The following is an 18,517-nucleotide window of genomic DNA, read 5'->3' on the forward strand; positions in this document are numbered from 1 at the left end:
AATAGCTGGGGTGTTATTATTTTGAAATGACTTTTTTTATCTAAAAGGATAGATAGGTAGTATAGTTTGGTGCCTTTGAAATATGGCACCTACGACCGGAAATATAAGAGGAGAAAGAAGGTGCGTTTGCTTGTTAAAAAGAAGAAGAAATATAACTATATTTTGTTTTAGAGGAGCTCCATTCATTAATGAAGAAAAATAATTACTCCACGAATTGACCGTTGGCTGGCCAACTAAAAGATTTAAAATAGGCTATTCTTAAGATTTTGCTGTGCAACATTTTTTTCTTTAAATTTAATTCATAGAAATTTATGGATAAAACTAATATATTTTTTAATTGAATTCCTTTGAAACTTATGTTGTATTTTTTTTTTTTCCTTCTTTGCAAGCAAATTGTGAAGGATGATGAATAATCTGGCATTATATATGTAATTTAATCCCGTAACATAAAATGTTACTACAGGTGCCATATTTCAAAGGTACCAAACCATGCCATATGTCTATCCTTTCAGATAAAAGAAACTATTTTGGGGTAATAACACCCCAGCTATTCCGGCAGAATGGCACCCAAGGAAAAATTCTTCTGGAGCTCATAAAGATGGCAAGAGAGGGAATTATTTCCTTAACCCATTGGTCTAGGGAAATTACTTCCAAATGTCATAATGACAGGAAAATAAGCACATGTGGAATAATTCCCTACGACCAAGTTCGCTTCCACGTGTACAAAAATGACGAGTGACACATGTCATTAGATTTAAGGTTTCAAGTAAACCCTAAATCCACATCACTCATCATCTATAAATAGAGACCTATCTCTAAGGGAAAGGAGTTTTTGGCCTCCAAAAGTATTGTTCATGCTTAGATAGAGAACATATCTTCTCCATCTTTCTTTTTTTCTTAAATCTTGATTAAACACTAACTTCGGCGTTGGAGTGTCTTTTTTAAGTACTCAACTCGCCGAATTCGAGGTCAACGATCGTGACAAGTTCTCTACAAACTACAAATACGTGTGAAGGTAAAAATTTCAGCCCATTCATTGGCACTGTCTGTGGGGAATTTCTAAGTTGAAAGCCATTTAAAGGCCACACAACCACCACTTTAAATTCACTTTCTTAAATTAAATTTGGTTGTGTATGGTTGTAAAAAGAGGTGAATACTTGCATATACTAATAAAAATGGGTTTATTATGAGGTTTAAACCTTAAACATGATTAAAAAGGAGATAAAACCAAAAATCCAAGCTAAAAAACAAAGGTCTCTTCTTCAAGTGAGTTGATGGAGATAAAGAGTAAAGAAAATGAAAAGCTCATTTGGTCAACATAAAACTTTGGCCAAATAGTAGAATGTCAAGATGATAAAAAAGGGTCAAAATGGTCTTTAAAACTAATTCCTGACAGTTATGCTAACTTATTTACATTTATGCCATTTTATTTATTCCCTCGGAATTTATTTATTTTTCCACGATTGAGGCTAAGGAAAACCCAAGCATTTACCTTACCAAGGGGAATATATGAAGGGTATTAAGCCGACGTGGATCAATATGATTTTATATTCTAATAGAATAACCATGATCTTGTATCTAACAATCATGGTATTACCCACAAGTAAGGCTAAGGACAACCCAAACATTCACCTCCTGATAGGGAATAAACAAACGGATATTACGCCAATGTAGACTAATCTAACTTTCCTTACATATTATACAACTAACGATTATCTTTACGCATCTAGCCTTTACATTTTCGTATTTACTCTCGATTATTTACAAATTTCATAATGTTATATGCTAATTCCTAGAGGAAGTAGAAAAACCAAATTACTTGCCCTTGAACAACAGTCAAAAGAGTAGTCCTGAAAAAAATTAAAAGACGGGTGAAGAGGCAAATTAGCCTACCAAAAGAAAGGGTTGGAACCTACACAGAACAAACTTAAAAAGGTACATAGGAAACTGATAGTGATAAGGAATAAAGGTTCCTAGAATGCATGCAAAGGGAATTCAAAATATTTTAAGGAAACTGTAAAAAGAACTTCCAGATGGCTTCCACAGCGGATAATGCTTGCCCTTGAACAACAGTCAAAAGATAGCCTCGAAAAAACTACAAATAGGTGAAAAGGCAAATTGGCCCACCAAAAGAAAAAGTCTGAACCCACATAGAACAACCTAAAAAAGGCACATAGAACAGATAGTGATGAGGAACGCGGGTTCCAAAATTCCTACAAAAGGGAATTTAAAAGATCTTAAGGAAGCTCTAGAAAGAATTTCCAGATGGCTTCCACAGCAGATGATGCCATGATATTGGCCCCCTAGAGAAAAAGCTAAAGTCCATTTGAATCATATTCTGGACTAATCTAAATGCTTACTTAGATTGATAACTTGTAGATGAGAAACATTTCATCTTAGCTGACATGACTATATGAATGATTTCAACTCTTGAAAATATTAATCTAATAGATAATGTATAACTCATATACTCAAGTTATTGATCACAAAATGTGAAAATTATTCCATATTTTCAAATGACTCATGCACTGTATTAATGAGCATTCGCATGCATAAATATTCATATCTATGTATCTCACAAGAATCCACATTCATTATTGTCTTATGAGCGCTCATGATTATCTCATACATTGTCATATATGTTTCCAAAAATCTCAAAATCAATTTTAGAACTAACTGGATTGCCGAAGGAAAATTTTCATTTCCCGCTAGAACTTTAACAGATGAAAAAGTTCAAAGAACAAGATATATTCCCTCCTACGTCGAAGGAAATGAAGATTTTCTCTAGGAACTTCAGTTCAAGAGAAAAGTTCAAAGAACAAGAAATATTTCCTCCTACATCAAGTGTAAGGATGGCAATTTAACCCGGACCCGGACGAAACCCGAATTTTTCGGACCGGGTTCAACCCGTATCGGATTAAATAAATCTGGTATCCGGATGCCATTTTCAAAACTCGCATATATCCAGGTCCGATTCCGGGTTCAGGTGAACCCATATATTTAGAATCTGGACCCAGATATTTATTAATTTTAATATTAATTTTGAAAAATTATTTTTAATATAAATAGGAAAAAAAAGCCCAAATGGTGCCCTAACTCATTTACACTTTCACAGCTGTAGCAACCATTTCCTCTCTCAGTCCCTCTTTAGCTCATCTTCATTTTCATCAAATCATCGTTTTCACCTTCGCGGTTGTTCATCATCATTATCACCAGCCGTTGTTTCCTTGTTTTCTTTGGCACGACCGGTAACCAACGATGATGCGGCTGTTCATCATCATCATTATTTATAATTTATTTAATTTTGAAATATTTTTTAATTGTTGGTTGTGATTATTCACTCAACCGAAGTGCTTTCACTTTCTTCTCTCTTTCGCCTACTCATCTCAACTTTCTTTTTCTGTCTTTCATTTGTTCTCTGCATGGACTCTGAAGAGTTGTATCGGTTCTATACTGCCCTTTCTCTTCCCGAGGAAGAAGGCGAGGTAGTTGCTATTGAGGGGATGGCACACGATGCTGGCGTACACAAATTAGAATAGTACTTGGTGGAGGAAGTTTTAACAAATAAGGCAATCCGTTGCGAAGGGTTCAAAATGGCCACTCAACAAATCTGGAGAACTACTCACGGGTTAAAAACTAAAAGTCTTGGTTGTTGCTGTTAATATATTAGAGTGCTGGAAACATGATCGATTTGATTCAAATGCAGCAATAATGATGATGATATCAAACCAAGAATTGAATGAGCTGATTTGTATTGGTTTGTTTAAAACCTAAATTTGTATTTGATTTGCTGAAATCCTGGATTTTCATTTCTATTTGATTTTTTAGTTGAATTTAGTTTTTTTTTCAATTGGATTCATCAATCCGGGTTGAAAACCCGTAATCCGGGAACCTGAATTTTCTCGGGTTAAACCCGGAGTGGAAAAATGCGGGTTTATTTTCGGGTTCGGTATAGAAAATATGCGTCCTAATCTAGATCCGGAAAGGCTAAACCCGCACCTGGACCCGGATTTTGCCATCCCTAATAAAGTGAAAATTAGATTTCCTCATAAAACTTCAATTCAAGGAAGAAGTTTAAAGAACAAGAAATATTCATTCCTCCGTTAAAGGAAAGGAAAATTTCCTCGTAGAACTTCATAATAGTATTCCTTTGGAAAATATTTCACTTCTTCTAAAGCTAATAATAAGGAAAAACGTCCCTAAGCCAACAAGGAGAAAAACTTTCATGATAATATTCCTTCAGAATAAGTCATTTTTCTAGTGCCAAGAAAAGACCAATGCCCTGTAAGACAACCGAAGGTTAAGAAAAAACCTAGGCAAACAAAAGGAAAGGCAAGAAGAGCATGCCAAGCCATGAGAAAGCCAATGCCCAACAAGGTAAACAAAGGCTAAGGAAAGACCGTGGTAAAGAAAAGCCATGAGAAAGCCAATGCCCAACAAGGCAAAAGCTAACGAAAGAAAACAAAAGCCAAAGACAACAAGGGAAAGCCAAACTAAGGAATGGCCAACCCTATACAAGCCAAGACAAAAATGAGTCAAGCTAAACCAAGGCATAAAATATCTGCTTATCAAAAGCAAATTAAGAGGAAATAGTTCAATTTAGAGAAAGAATTCAATTTCCTCCTGGAATTTCAATTTAGAGAAAGAATTCAAAAAGATAACATTTCATCTAAAAACTTCAATTAAGAGAAAATAGTTCACTTTTCCTTAAGTCAACAAAGAGAAAAGTTCATTGATACATTCCTCCCAAAATTCAAACACCCAAAGCATAGTTCTTTAAAAAAGGCCACATGGCCGGTCAAACAAAAGTCAAAACTTCTTATTCCAATTAAAGTATTTGCTAAAGAAAATACACTTGCAGAGGGAGTAATATAGGTGTCATATTTCAAATGCACTAAACCATGCCACATGTCTATCTATTCAAATAAAAGAAGTTATTCCGGGCAACAACACCCCAACTATTCCAAGGGAATAACACCTAAGGAAAAATTCTTCCGAAAATGGCAAGAGAGGGAATTACTTCCTTAATCCATTGGTCTAGGAAAATCATGCTCAAAGGTCATAATGTCAGGAAAATATGCATATGTGGAATAATTCATTATGACCAAATTCACTTTTACGTGTGCATAAATTATGGGTGACACATGTCATTAGGTTTGGGTTTAAAGCAAAACCCTAAATCCACATCACTCATCATCTATAAATAGAGACTCATCTTTAAGAGAAAATGGTATTTGGCCTCCAAAAGTATTATTCATACTTAGAGAGAACCTATCATTTCCATCTTTCTTCTTTTTTTAATCTTCATTAAACACTAACTTGAGTATCGAAGTGTCTTTTTTAGGTATTCACTCACCGGATTCGAGGCCAATGATCGTGACAAGTTCTCCACAAACTATAAATACGTGTGAAGGTAAAAATTTCAACCCCTTCATTTACATAATTGCTTTGCATCGTTATGCTTAATTCCTTATGCTCATTGCGTATAATTTACTTTGGCATCCATCCACCCTTATATAGAAATCTTGTGAATTGGCCATGCCTATGTGTAGCAATAATTTGCATTGGATTAATATTTGCAATAATTTTAATTACACATTTAGTGTTTGATCGAAGTGGGGCATATTGAAAGTAGTTCAATTTACGTAAAAAGAAAATTATTTTGTCCAAGATTGAAGAGATGTGTATATTAAAAACTTAATATCTCAAACGTTATGTGAGGTAATTGAAGTTATTAAGAAATGTATATCAGTATATGTAATAAATAAGTTCAAAATAAAAGTAGAAATAAACGAAAATGATGGTATTTTTACTCAAACTTAGTAGTTTCCCAGTTCCCAACTCCATAGTTTCCCAGTTCCCAACTCCATCTTTTTAGAATTTGAATTTTAAATAATTTTACTAGAGAGAAATCATCAAAGGCTAAGGAAAGGATTAGGGAAGGCAAAAGTCCCCATGGGGACGGAGACCCTTGGGGATTTTCCCTATTCGGGGAGGGAATGAGGACGATTTTGAACCCAATTTCTTATTCGGTGAAGGGATAGGGACAATATTTTATCCAGTTTTTTATTCGGGAAAGGGATGGGGATGAGGTGGAATCTCCATCCCCTCACCCATTCCCCATTTCCTCATATTAAAATTTAATTTTGATTTTATTTTCTAGAATTATTAATAAATGATTAATAAAATTTAAATTATAAAATATTAAATATTAGTATAAATAACAAATATCAAAATATTTGTACAAATCAACTATAAAAATTAAGAGCTTAGTTAACTAGTTGTAGTCCTAATTACTATTCAATTATACCTTATTTCAAAAGTCTTGGCCCAAAACTATTTTAGATTATGAGTGATATTGCTTATATTATTTTTATTGTTTTAGATTTGAAACGTAATGTTATCTCTCAATTTGCCACATTCCTTGAGGAAAAAAAGGATGAGCACGAGGTGCAAGAGTAAATGTTTTTATTGAAAATATTATTTTTACTATCTATACCCATTTCATTTATTTCATTATTGATATAAAAATAATTTCTTTTTATTATAGGATTATGAAGATTGACGAATATAATTATTATGATGATTTGTATTTTTTAGTGTGATGTTTCTATTGAATTAATGTTAGTGTAAGATATATTGTCAAACTTTACTTTTGTTTAAATTTTTTATTTTATTTTAATATGATTAAATCAAGTTCAGAAATTAAAAACGTATCAGTTATTCGGAGATCGGGGACCCCTTGGGGATCCCCTCTTATTATTCGGGGAGGAGACGAGAATTCCCTCAAGTAATTCTAACAGTGACGAGGATATATGTAGAATATTTGGGGATGAGTGTGGGGATGTCGGTTCCCTCCCCTCCCCATTACCATCCCTAGAAATGATTCATATATATTTAAAGGGAATATATATATATATATATTAATTGAACGCTAACCGTATCAATAAAACATTAACGTTGGTCTATAGTTAGCTTTAGATTTCTATTTCTCCAATGTGTTAAAGCTTAACAAGGAGTTTTACCTCAGGGCAATTCCTCGGCGGATTTCTGCTAAGGGCAAAGTGCTGTTTTCTTTTTTTGTTTTTTTTTTGCTCTTAACAAGGGCATCAAATTCATTCTACATGGCTACTTTCCACAGAGGATCATAAAGCTTCTACAACTGTAGTTGGTTCTAAAATATTGTGTGATGATAAGAACGCCTTTGGTTCAAAAATTCCTTCTTTAACTTTAGTAATCATAAGTGTTTGGACAAAGGTTAAGACGGTGGTTCTATCTGAAGTGTTGGTAGGTTTTTAGAACCAAATAAAATACTGATAGCACAATGTCAAAGTATAAAGCTAAATTGTGGCCAAAAGGATTCATCAAACAGTTGTCGTGGACTATTCTGAGACTTTTAACCCCGTTGTCAAATCATGAATGATTCTCAATTAAATGGTAGTGAAGAATTGGACGGTCAGGCAAACAGATATTAAACAATGCTTTCCTTAATGATGATTTTTCTGGAGATGTTTATACTGCTCAACTAGCGGCATTTGCTGTTAATTAAGGATGGATAGATATGCCAACTTTTAAAGCATTATATGGTCTGAAACAGGTTCCTAGGGCCTGGTATGATAAGGTTTTCTTTTTGTCTTAATTTTATTGTGTTTTATTTGTGATATGAGCAAGTTGAGATTCATGATGTCTGAAAGACGGCAACACCTCACCAAGTCTAACTTGGTTAATTAACAAGGTGGTTTAAGAAGGAAGGCAAAAGTCTATTCGAACAATGAAGAATATAAGAGAGGGAATGAGACAGGTTTGCTGGCTAAAGAAGAGAATGGGGAGAAATATTTCGTTTTAGAGGAGCTTCATTCCTTGATGCATAAACGTAATTGCTCCGGATTAACGTTCGGGTGGCCAATTGGTAACTAAAGAACATGCCACTGTCGACAAGATTTTGCTGTGCGATTCTTATTATGAATGGATAGAAATTCATTGTTCGAAAGTGTAACAGTGGTAATAGAGTTAAAAAAAACTCTTGTATCAACCAATGTGCCATAACTTCTTTTGTTTGATAAAAATACAAAATGATAAAAATAAATTATGTGAGCTATAAGATATTTAATCCACACGATTTAATAATGCCATACATTTTATACAAAATAAATCATAACTTCTTCTTTTTTTTCTAAAACTTAGTACACAAATCCATGGATAGAAATAATATATATTTTTATTTAATTTATCTAAACCTTTTTTTCTGCAAACAATATTAGTGACTTTTGATATTGTTTATTATCAAACATCGATCGGAAGATTAGGTTCGGCCAAAACCAGCTTTTGTATTTTAGGATTAGAAGCTATTTGCATGTAAAGTTGCATTTTATTAATTTGCTGTTCTCCCTTTTCTTATTAGACCACACAGATACATGAATCCAAACAATGTCTGACACCCACACAAAGCCAAAAAGAATTGAACAAGTTTTTGAGTATTGTCAAAATCCTTGGCACCCAGAATAAGAGCTCTGTGTCTGTGGACAGCATCAACCGTCCACTAAAAATACATGGAACAAGAGGCCAGTTTCAATGTTCATCTACATTCGCCATCTTTGGAATCAGAACTTCAGATATGATATCTTGTTCTCTTATTGAGTCCACAAGAGGCATAACATGAACATCCAACTGTTTTTCTATATCATCAGACCATCTATTTTTCCTCCAATGCCATTATATAGCACAGCAAAATTACAATAATTAAAGCAAGACTGCAGAAACAAAGAACCACAGCACAGGAGGAACGAGATTCATCCGTTCCTGCTCTTGAGAGAAACCCATCATTGCCACATAATCGGAGTCATACAGTTGCTTGTTTCTCTAAACTCACATTGACTGAGCTCCAGAACTTTCGAGTGAATTTTTGGCACCAAAGTTTGAGCAAATAACATGATCTCAAATGTAGGTGTCAGTTGACACGGTGAATTAGAACCTTAAAAAGTTTCATTTGATTAATCCAAGCACTTCAGAATCATAAACTAGAAATGACTGGAAGCTGGTTGCTGCGAAGATACCAAACACTTCACAAAAAAATTCACGAGAATGCTCAAAACTTCAGATTGCTTTCATACTGTTATTGTAAATTTCATTTAATCTTCTTTTTCAAAAAATAAAAAATAGAAGGTTCAACACTGTGTAAACTTCAATTTCATAGATGGAAAAGATTAACGGAGAAAGGAGGGAGGGAATGTAACAACAATTCATAGTTCTTTCTTTATTTTTTAATTACCTTGTCAGGTCCTTTCAATTTTCTGTACATCTTATTTCAAGAGCATGAAGGGAAGAAATGAACTCAAAATACAGGATGAGACAGGCCTGACAACTCAAACAAGATTCTGGCAAAAACAATTAATATGAACTCATCAGTAAAACCAGCCATAAAAAGCTCCAGATTTCCGGGTAGTAAGGAACTGAAATTATGCACGTGCCAAAGCAATAGTTACTCATCTGTTTGTAGAGCGAGATGAACGGCTGCTTGGATCTGCATGACCTTTCTTCCACAAGGCTGCAAGACTCTGGAAACATCTTAGCGGCCCAACCTGAGTATGCAGGGTACTGGATAAGACTCATATTTTTTCTCAAGATAAAACAGGCAACAAAATGCATTTAAACAGCTCCAGATGATATCCCAAAACGCCAATAACCTAGGATTATGCAACAAGCGCATTCACCTAGTTCTTATATTACTTATCTAGGATCAGGAACTATCTTTCTAAGGTTCAAGAAAGAAATTTATTTTGGTAAATCTAAATCACACAGCAAGAAGGGCCAACTTTCCTTCACTTCTTACTTTCCTCATTATTAATGCTGCTCAAGGAATCACATTGTATTGAGTTAACTGCAAATTTGCAGCAACTAGACTAATTCTAGAAAGTTATTTGAATCAAATTTCGCCTCACACTACTGCAAGTAAATGTCCCTTGCAGGTAGACTTTCCATTTAAATTAACAGAAAACACAAAATCGATTGTCGCATGAACCACAGACTTGTACATACAGAACTTAGCCACTTCTCTCTTGGCTTCTGCTTCACACATCATCAACATATTGATATCCAAATTCAAAAGAATTGTATATCCTAACATCATGGCAGCAAATTTGATAGCTTGGTCCCCTTAATTTGACTCTCTCTCATACTGCAAATCAAGCTTCCTATCATGGTTTTGGATACATGAGATATTTTAATGTAGTTTTAAACATTGAAAGTAAATTGATTAGAGGAGGGAGAGATGGAAGGTAAGGAGGTAGATAATGAGAGAGAACTTGCCAGAAACTCAACCAATGTATCCATACATTATCACATTAAACAAAGAATTGAAGATGCCTTGGGCAAAAAATGTAAGCAAACAATACAATGCTACTTTCACTACATGAAACTCCCAGCCTTATCCCCATGCCTGAATAAACCATAAAGAGCAACTCTAATCAAGTCACAAAAAACAGATGAACGTTTGGATGGAACATGAACTAGGTTCGCTACTGAATCAATTTCAGTTGCTTCAGAAGATCTAGTGTAGAGTTATATTGAGAACTTTTTACAATCCATTCTTTCTCTCTTAGTCCTTGAAACAGGTCGTCATTTGTTAAAGTTTAATAACCAACTGGAGAACAAGGAAAAACATTTGTTTTCAGTAGTTTCCATTACCTTTCAAGGATAAATAATTTTCTGTCAAGGTAGTATGAGACATTATTAAAGTGAAAGGGGTACATTCTTTAATAAAATTGCAGAGGGACAAATTAAGACATGGGGTAAAGTGAAAAAGGTGTTTGAATATGCCATTATACAAAATCAACCCTGCTATGCATTACAAATACTGCTATTATGTGTCATTTATAAAAGTTTATCATAGAAATTATAAGCACTTTGATGGCGATAAGGCTAAAGGAAAGCTCAGTGCTCGCACACATGAACACACAAAACTTACATGCAAGGAGAGTGGGATAGAGAGAGAGAGAGAGAGAGAGAATTGATACCTTCCAGTGTCTCTTAATAGAAAGCTGGTCACTTATGTCATCCAACCTCATAAGTATTTGCCTGAATGTTGGTCTCCTGAATGGCTCCTCACTCCAGCAATCCTCAATTAACCTTAAGAAGAATCAAAACGGCTTTTGTCAAACAGTGAACCACCTCAAGTGAGAAGACAAAATGGAAACATTGTTATAAATGATATATAGTATGATAACGTTCCTCTGACCTCTAAATTACACATTTGCCATGGAACAATGAAAGCAACCAAAAAAGGGTGCAAAAAACAAGGGTCCCTGGATACCACACACCAGCCTAAAGAATGGCAACTGGAATCACTAGATAAAAGGAAACGAGAAATCTCAATTTGTTTAATGTTGCTATCTTATGGCCGAAATCTGAATGTATCCACGAATAGGCTAACAAAAGAAGTACAATTTGATTCATTCCCCTTATCTCTTAAAACAATAAAAGCTCAATTTCAACAATGTCAAACTTTGGCCTAGCGATATTGAAGCCAATTCCACCTTATTGCATTCTTTTAGGAATTCTGACTTTGCATAAAAACGTATGCCAGCTTTTGTGATGAGATAGAAAAGAATCATGGGAAAATCATGATGCCATCATCTGAAAAAATTGGGTGACTACAGGATCAACCAGCAATATACCCATATATGTCTACAGAAGAACACCACAAATATGAAGAAAGCAAGATTGATCTCGGACTTACTCTCTTAATCCATAAGCGTAATGCGTTGTCGGAGCTCTAAATGGTGGCCGCTCATTCGCTATGTATGCTTTAGGAACTTCTTTTTCTTGCTTTGTGGGAAATGGTGGACAACCTTCAATCATCTAGAGTAACAGCAGATTAAATAAATTATTGGAACCCAGAAAAAGCATCATCCTTACATGCAATATATCTAATCTAGAGTATGTAACCTGACAACTTTATGCCACAAAAACCCAGTAATCAACTTTCAAGTAATCAAAATGATAAATAACTCAACTAATTTGATATATTACTAATCAACGATGCACACAAATCAACCAATTTTACATATACAGAACTTTTATGGAAGTGTTCTGGTTTGTGGTTCTTTTGGGGTGAATTGGCAAAAAAGAAATTGAATAATGTTTTTATATAGCTTGGCTAGGGAATATGTTAAATGTTTATGGGAAAGAGTTCATTTGCTAGCTTTGGGTGTCACTGACAAAGGAATTTCAAGACACTTCTTTCATCTTCATAATCTTAAACCAGCCTCCGCTAGAATGTAGATCAAGGGTAAATCAGTCAAATTATCAATCCACTGCAGTACCAGCATCAGGTTTTGGGCTGAAATTGAATAACTTGTTTCCATGCTGATCCTAGCTTAGTGGACAGAATTTCTTTGGTTAGTCTTTTGAACTTGAGTGGTTTAGTTTTGTTTTGTATAGATTATAAGGTTGTCTTCATGCTGATCCTAGTCTAGTGGACAGCTTGCTCACTTTTTTAAAACCCATTCATTGTTAATATATACAAGTTTTGTTTGTTATCCAAATAATAAAAATATCAACAAAAGGATACAGGGAGGATCAATACTTTGATTGTGGAGAAACAAGATCATCTGATGGATTGAATACCAACTTAATTTAGACTTGCCTATTATCAGTAGAAAAATAAACAAGAAATATAGACTATAGAAAGTCCAAAGTGATAACATGGAAATCCAATGTATGATCAATTTGAAAAAAAATGTCCAAAGCAATTATATCATCAACTGTAATGAGGATGTCACGTTTGATCTTAAAACAACATAAGATGACAGCTATTGATATTTAAGCAACATGGAATTCATCAAGGGTAAAAATTAAGGTAGTAAAAATAAATATATAGAACCTGTTGCTAAAATCTATTTGCATATATAGCTGTGCATTGATGCAAGTATGTACCACCACATACTGATTTGAGTAAACATATAGAAGGTGTTGCAAATTTGCATTCTAACAATTTGACAAATGGATCTTCTTAATTATAAAGTGTTAAATTTTATACTTCATTTTTTTTTTTGGGGAGATGCTAATATTGATATTCAAGCAACATGGAATTCATCAAGTGTAAAACTGAGGCAGTAAAAGTAAACATACAGAAAATATTGCTAAAAACTATTTCATATATAGCTCTAAATCCATATCAGTATGTACTGGTACATACTGATTGGATCAAACATACAGAAAGTGTTGCTAAAATCCATTTGCATTACAGTTTGACTAATGGATCTGATCATGATAATGCACTCTTTGGGATAGTTAAATGTCACTTCAAAGTAACGTAACATTAACAAACCAACAAAATACATTAAACTTCCAGCAAATATAAATGCACAAACAGCTGATGGTAAAGTTAAAAGCATAATATTTGTAACCACAGCAAAATCAAATTAGAAACAAACTAAGTTGATTGTCAATAATTTAAGTCTGATTGGTGCATCCATAGAGAATTTGTTAAATTTCCATGCTGAACATCCAGTGTCCTCAACTTTTGACATCCCTTGTGATGATAATCAAGAAATATAGCAGTATGTGTGAACTGAAAATTCAAAGAAATCTTTAGTTGCAAAAAGAGTCACAGGTATAATTTCGAAAAGGTCAGTTTATCTCCGCCACAAGTTCATTTCCTTATGTTGCAGGCTGAATTAACAAGATTTCTCAAACATCTGTTATATAATATCAGCTTGTCAAGTGCTGAAGTTGGCATCCATGTTTACTAATTGCAACCTAATATCCACCACCCATATTACATATCCTAAAGCATATTGGAAACAATATCATGTATTATTTGAAGACGAGGTGGAGAGGGGAAGATGAGGTAGAGGTGGGTGTCGGGGAAGAGTGAGAGGGAGAGAGGGCAAGAGGAAGAACCTCTTGTAAGATCAAAGCAAATGAAAACACATCCACTTTAGTGTCATATTCTTCATTTTTGTAAACCTCGGGGGCTGCATATCTCCCTGGCCAAAAAAAATGGATGACATGAAGCATTTACCATTAAAGCACACAAATATTTAACTTTTAAAACTTCAAAATTTTGCCTATTGCAAGAGACTGCTTGGAGATCCTATTTGGATAGGAGCCCATGCAGCAAATTTTGATCCGGACAGTCACTTAAAATTCCGAGCTGGTCTAATTCTTTCTCAAGGCTAAATATCTATCGTACATAGCCTGCTAAGCTAGCATTAATCAAAGAAAACAGTATAAAGAAGTGTACCCAAAGAAGAAAGCTTACAGGAAGTTTCCTCGCATGTCACAGGTCTGTCTTCCTTTACTGTATTTGCAAATTTCAGTAGCTTGCTGAGTCCAAAGTCTGCAACTTTCAGATGCCCAGAATCATCCCGCAGTATATTTCTGTTATCTTACTCGAACAGTTGAGAAATTTTAAAACAGTCTTAACCATTCAGGTACTAATCATTCATACTTTCTAATTCTTTACATGCACAGTTGAGGGGGATGTAAGATTGAAAACTTACGAAGGCTCAAGATCCCGATGAATTATTGCTTCAGGTCTGTTTTCATGCAAATAATTCATTCCCCTACAATAGACATGATGACTTCCAATCAAGATATAAAGAAACACCTAATAATTCATCAAATATATCAATGTACAATGGTCCCTCCTACTCAAAAAGGATGGGTAAAGAATAACACAAAGACCAGAGCATATTGTTTTAGAAATAAACAAAGACACAAATTACAATATATCACTCCAAAAAATACGCAGAGCAATTTATATGGTCTAAAAGCCACGTCAAATTTACAAAAAATTTCTCCCACAGTCGTATATGTGTCCTACCATTTTCTAAGCATATTAATTGTTAATTGATTGCAAATGCAAATGCTAAGGGATATAAAGATAAGAAGTTCAACTTCAAACATGATGGCCTCATTTAAATTAATTGCTAAGATATGAAAAGAACTACAGAACGTGTTTAAAATTCTACAAGGATAAAAACAAATTATCTCAAATCTCATAATACATTTTCCAAATTTCCAACTCAATGATTATGCCTGAAAACTTAGAACCATAAATCACGCATCACTTATAGCTCTGCAGCAAGCAAGCCAAAAAGTAATAGATAGACTTGCTGTGCAAACCGGGAAGCCAACCTAGCAATGTCAAGAGCGAACTTCACAGCTAGTGTGGGCTTTAATGCACCCTTTTGCTTCAGATATGCACGGAGATCTCCCTGCAAGTAATTACAAGTAAAAGCATAAGAACTTTGATTGATGAAGACAGATAATGCCAATTGTATACAATCAAATCAATATCCCCGAGGACAAAATGATGAAAAACAATAGATTCAGAACTAAAATTCAACAGCACTACAACAAGTCACCAATATAAGGTCTGCCTTGCTATAGTAACTGCAGAATAAAATAAACCTTGGGTAAATATTCTGTGACAATCATCATTGGAGTGCTTTGGGTTACAGCACCCAAAAACTGGACAACATTTGGATGACGAATTTTCTGAAGTAATGCAAGCTCGTCAATGAATGCCTTCCTGCAATGCCAAGCAGCAATGAAACTCCAAAGTCGCAAGAAAGATTCCAGAAAGCATACTCCAAAAATTAAAATTAAAAGAAACTTTAAGAAAATGAAAAAATGAAAAATAAGAAAAAGGAACAAAAATCAGTGATGGTATTAGACCAACCCACACTTTATCCTCATCAGTGAAAACTTCCTCTCCAAGTGTTTTCACAGCAACTTGTGTTCCACGCCATGATGCAATCCGAAAAGTTCCCTATTATCAATGAGGTGATAGTTTATACAATGGATCCCTTATCAAGTTTTGATATTTTTCACAGATGAAAAGCTTGGACTAAATGGAGCATTTTCAGAGAATATAGAAGGCATTTGCCATGCCCAAGAAAGAACGAAAAATAAATATTAAAAAAAAAATAACAACATAAAGAAGCAAGAACATGTGCTTGCAGACTGTAAAACTTAAAACGGATCAGTATGTTGTAATCTTTATTTTTGCAACTTGAAGACTCATTGATATCTTAATTCTCTGATTTAATGCAAATATGAGAGCTTAAATTTCAATTTCAGTAATCGCATTCTTATAAAGCTAAAAGTATTTTATTTTTTGAAAAAATAATAATAAATTAGTGCAACATTTAACCACAAAGAATCATAACAATCAGACATCACACAAGTTTGGCCTTAACAAGGAATCCCAATTGACTGCTTTAACGTCATACATAGGAAGCCATACTATATCGGGCAGAGTGGAATCAGATGTCAGATCCCATATAAAAGCTTTTTCTATAACTCAAAAAGTGTGCTAAAGGTTGACGCTCAAGCAAAAAAAGCATTCCTTCCATCCCTATTTATCCATATACATTTTCTTATCGAACTTAAAACCAAGAATAGAAATAAGAAACAACCAGTGGAGAAGTGCTTATAAGATACCTTTGTAATCTCAACACTGTTGGAAAAATCGAGCTCTTTAGGATCAATTTCGTACTCTGGGACTTCACGAGCATTTTGAACATGCATGGGAGCTGTCTGAACAGACAGAACCACATATACAGATGCAATAAGGTTCAGGAGATCATACTAAAATCACGAAAGACAGAGTGCGACAGGAACTGAAAATCACAGGGCAAATAGGACATTGACAGGTGTTGATACATACTGAAGGCTTTGCACCATGTTCCTCCAAAAGTTTGATCACGTCGTGGTGCTTGTAATACACCGCATCTGCAAGAGGCTGTTCAATCAACTATGAATTATTAGCTCATTATTAATGGTCACATTTGTGAGTTTGATTGTCTGAAAATGATTATTACTTAGATTTGCAAAAGGTATACAAGAACAGAGTAAGAAAAAGTGAACAGCCTCAATTGAATTAAAACAAATTTGAAAAACACTTGGAATACTTTAAAGAATTATTAATAATCAAATCCGTTTTATAGGAATATTTTAAAGAATTATTATTGAAATAATTTTCATTAAATAAACATCAATTAATATATAATTATTTTTATTGTTATTTAATTAGTTTGGTTATTCTAATTTTAAGAATAAATTAGGTGATGTTGTTAATTATATTTGTTTAAAGAAAAATGATAGATTATATATACTTGATTTAATTAATATATAAAACATAAATATCATAATGTATAAGAAAAGAAAAGTTTTATGGACGGGGAAATTTTTTTTTTATAATATCAATAATAATAATAATAATGACGTTATTGTTTTTATTATTATTATTAATATTAATGATGTTTGTTATTATTATCATTTTGAGAGATTATAGAGGAAAGTTATTCATTGAAGCCTAATACTGTATTGGGAAATAAACAAAACAAGAATTTTTTTTCTTTTATTAAAAATGTAGAATGAATTTTATATTTTAAAAATATTTTGAGAAATAATCTATTTCTAAATTCAGAAAAATAGAAAACAAGATATGAAAACAATACCCAACGCACCTAAGGTGATTCTAAAAAGGGTTTTCAGAAAGCAATCACACAAGTGTTAAGTGTTTGCTAAAAAATTCGAACAAGAAAGGGATTAATGAAAATTACAGTGCTGCCCCAGCGGTCTTCAGGATCCACGTCAGCTCCACGGCTGAGCAACAGCCGTACAACATCAGTCCTTCCCTGACAAGCGGCAACATGCAAAGCGGTGCGTTTATCGATGTCACGGAAATTAACATCGGTGCCGGAGTCTAAGAGCTCCTTAATCCCGTCCAAATCACCTTCATTAGCCATGTACATGAGCCTCACCCTGGGGTCAATGGCCTCGGAGCCGTCAGCATCGTCGTCGGCTGGAAGCGGCTGGTCCGGCGCCAGAGAAGACTGCTTGCCCAAGGTGAATCGAGCAGATGATTTTGACTCCATTGGAGCTGAGCGGAAAACTTCTGTCGAAAGTATCGACACAGAGAGAATTTAGGTTGTCTTGTTGTTTGCTTGCTTGAAGAGTGAGCGTGTAGATATTTTATGCGTAGGAAAACAGAGGGAAGAGAAGAGAATAAAGGGGAGAGGAGAATATTTAAGGATAAGAATAAAAAGAGCTGGGATGGCTAAAGGGGGACTAAAACTTTTCTTACTCTTTTTTTGTTTTTTCTTATGTTTAAGACCGAGGTAGTTTTACTAAAGCCGACTAAAAGGGGTGTGGTAATTTTTTTTTTTTTTTAATAGAGAAAATATTCATTAAATTAGAATGAGAAAATCTTTAAAATAATAAGATAGTGACTGCGGAAAATCTTCAAGCAAAATAAAAGAACTACAAAGACGAAGTGCAAATTTAGCTAAACTATCCGCAGCTCGATTGCAATTCCTTAAAATATATATTAAATCCTAAAGTTATGTTTTGGTATAATCAGTTGTTGTATTTCAACTATAAATAAAAAAAAACCACTTGGGCTTAGCCCAAGTGGCTAGAGCCCCTCCCTCACAAATGCGAGGGAAGGGGTTCGAGCCCCCGCAGTTGCATTGTAGGGGTTTAATTTAAATATTCTTCCTTG

The 18,517-nt window shown here is 34.1% G+C and overlaps 1 protein-coding gene across 2 annotated transcripts; it reads right to left on the reverse strand.

Moving 5' to 3' along the window:
- Positions 1-8,455: 8,455 nt before the first annotated feature.
- On the reverse strand, positions 8,456-18,119 carry LOC18045457 (integrin-linked protein kinase 1). 2 transcript variants are annotated; one of them, XM_006437148.2, is made up of 13 exons: positions 17,577-18,119; positions 16,679-16,753; positions 16,453-16,548; positions 15,693-15,778; positions 15,418-15,538; positions 15,142-15,221; positions 14,505-14,567; positions 14,264-14,341; positions 13,903-13,984; positions 11,735-11,856; positions 11,013-11,124; positions 9,269-9,578; positions 8,456-9,059 (listed from the first exon to the last, which is right to left on the reverse strand). In XM_006437148.2, the coding sequence occupies exons 1-12, from the start codon at positions 17,889-17,891 to the stop codon at positions 9,483-9,485; spliced, it is 1,326 nt and encodes a 441-aa protein (XP_006437211.2). In that variant the 5' UTR covers positions 17,892-18,119; the 3' UTR covers positions 8,456-9,059; positions 9,269-9,482. The 2 variants fall into 2 exon arrangements, with proteins under 2 accessions (XP_006437211.2, XP_006437209.1); XM_006437146.2 differs by having other exon boundaries at positions 13,903-13,988; positions 14,264-14,382; positions 17,577-18,113.
- Between the last annotated feature and the right edge of the window lie 398 nt (positions 18,120-18,517).

This window comes from Citrus clementina, unplaced genomic scaffold, assembly GCF_000493195.1.
Source record: "Citrus clementina cultivar Clemenules unplaced genomic scaffold, Citrus_clementina_v1.0 scaffold_4, whole genome shotgun sequence".
Taxonomy (NCBI): domain Eukaryota; kingdom Viridiplantae; phylum Streptophyta; class Magnoliopsida; order Sapindales; family Rutaceae; genus Citrus; species Citrus x clementina.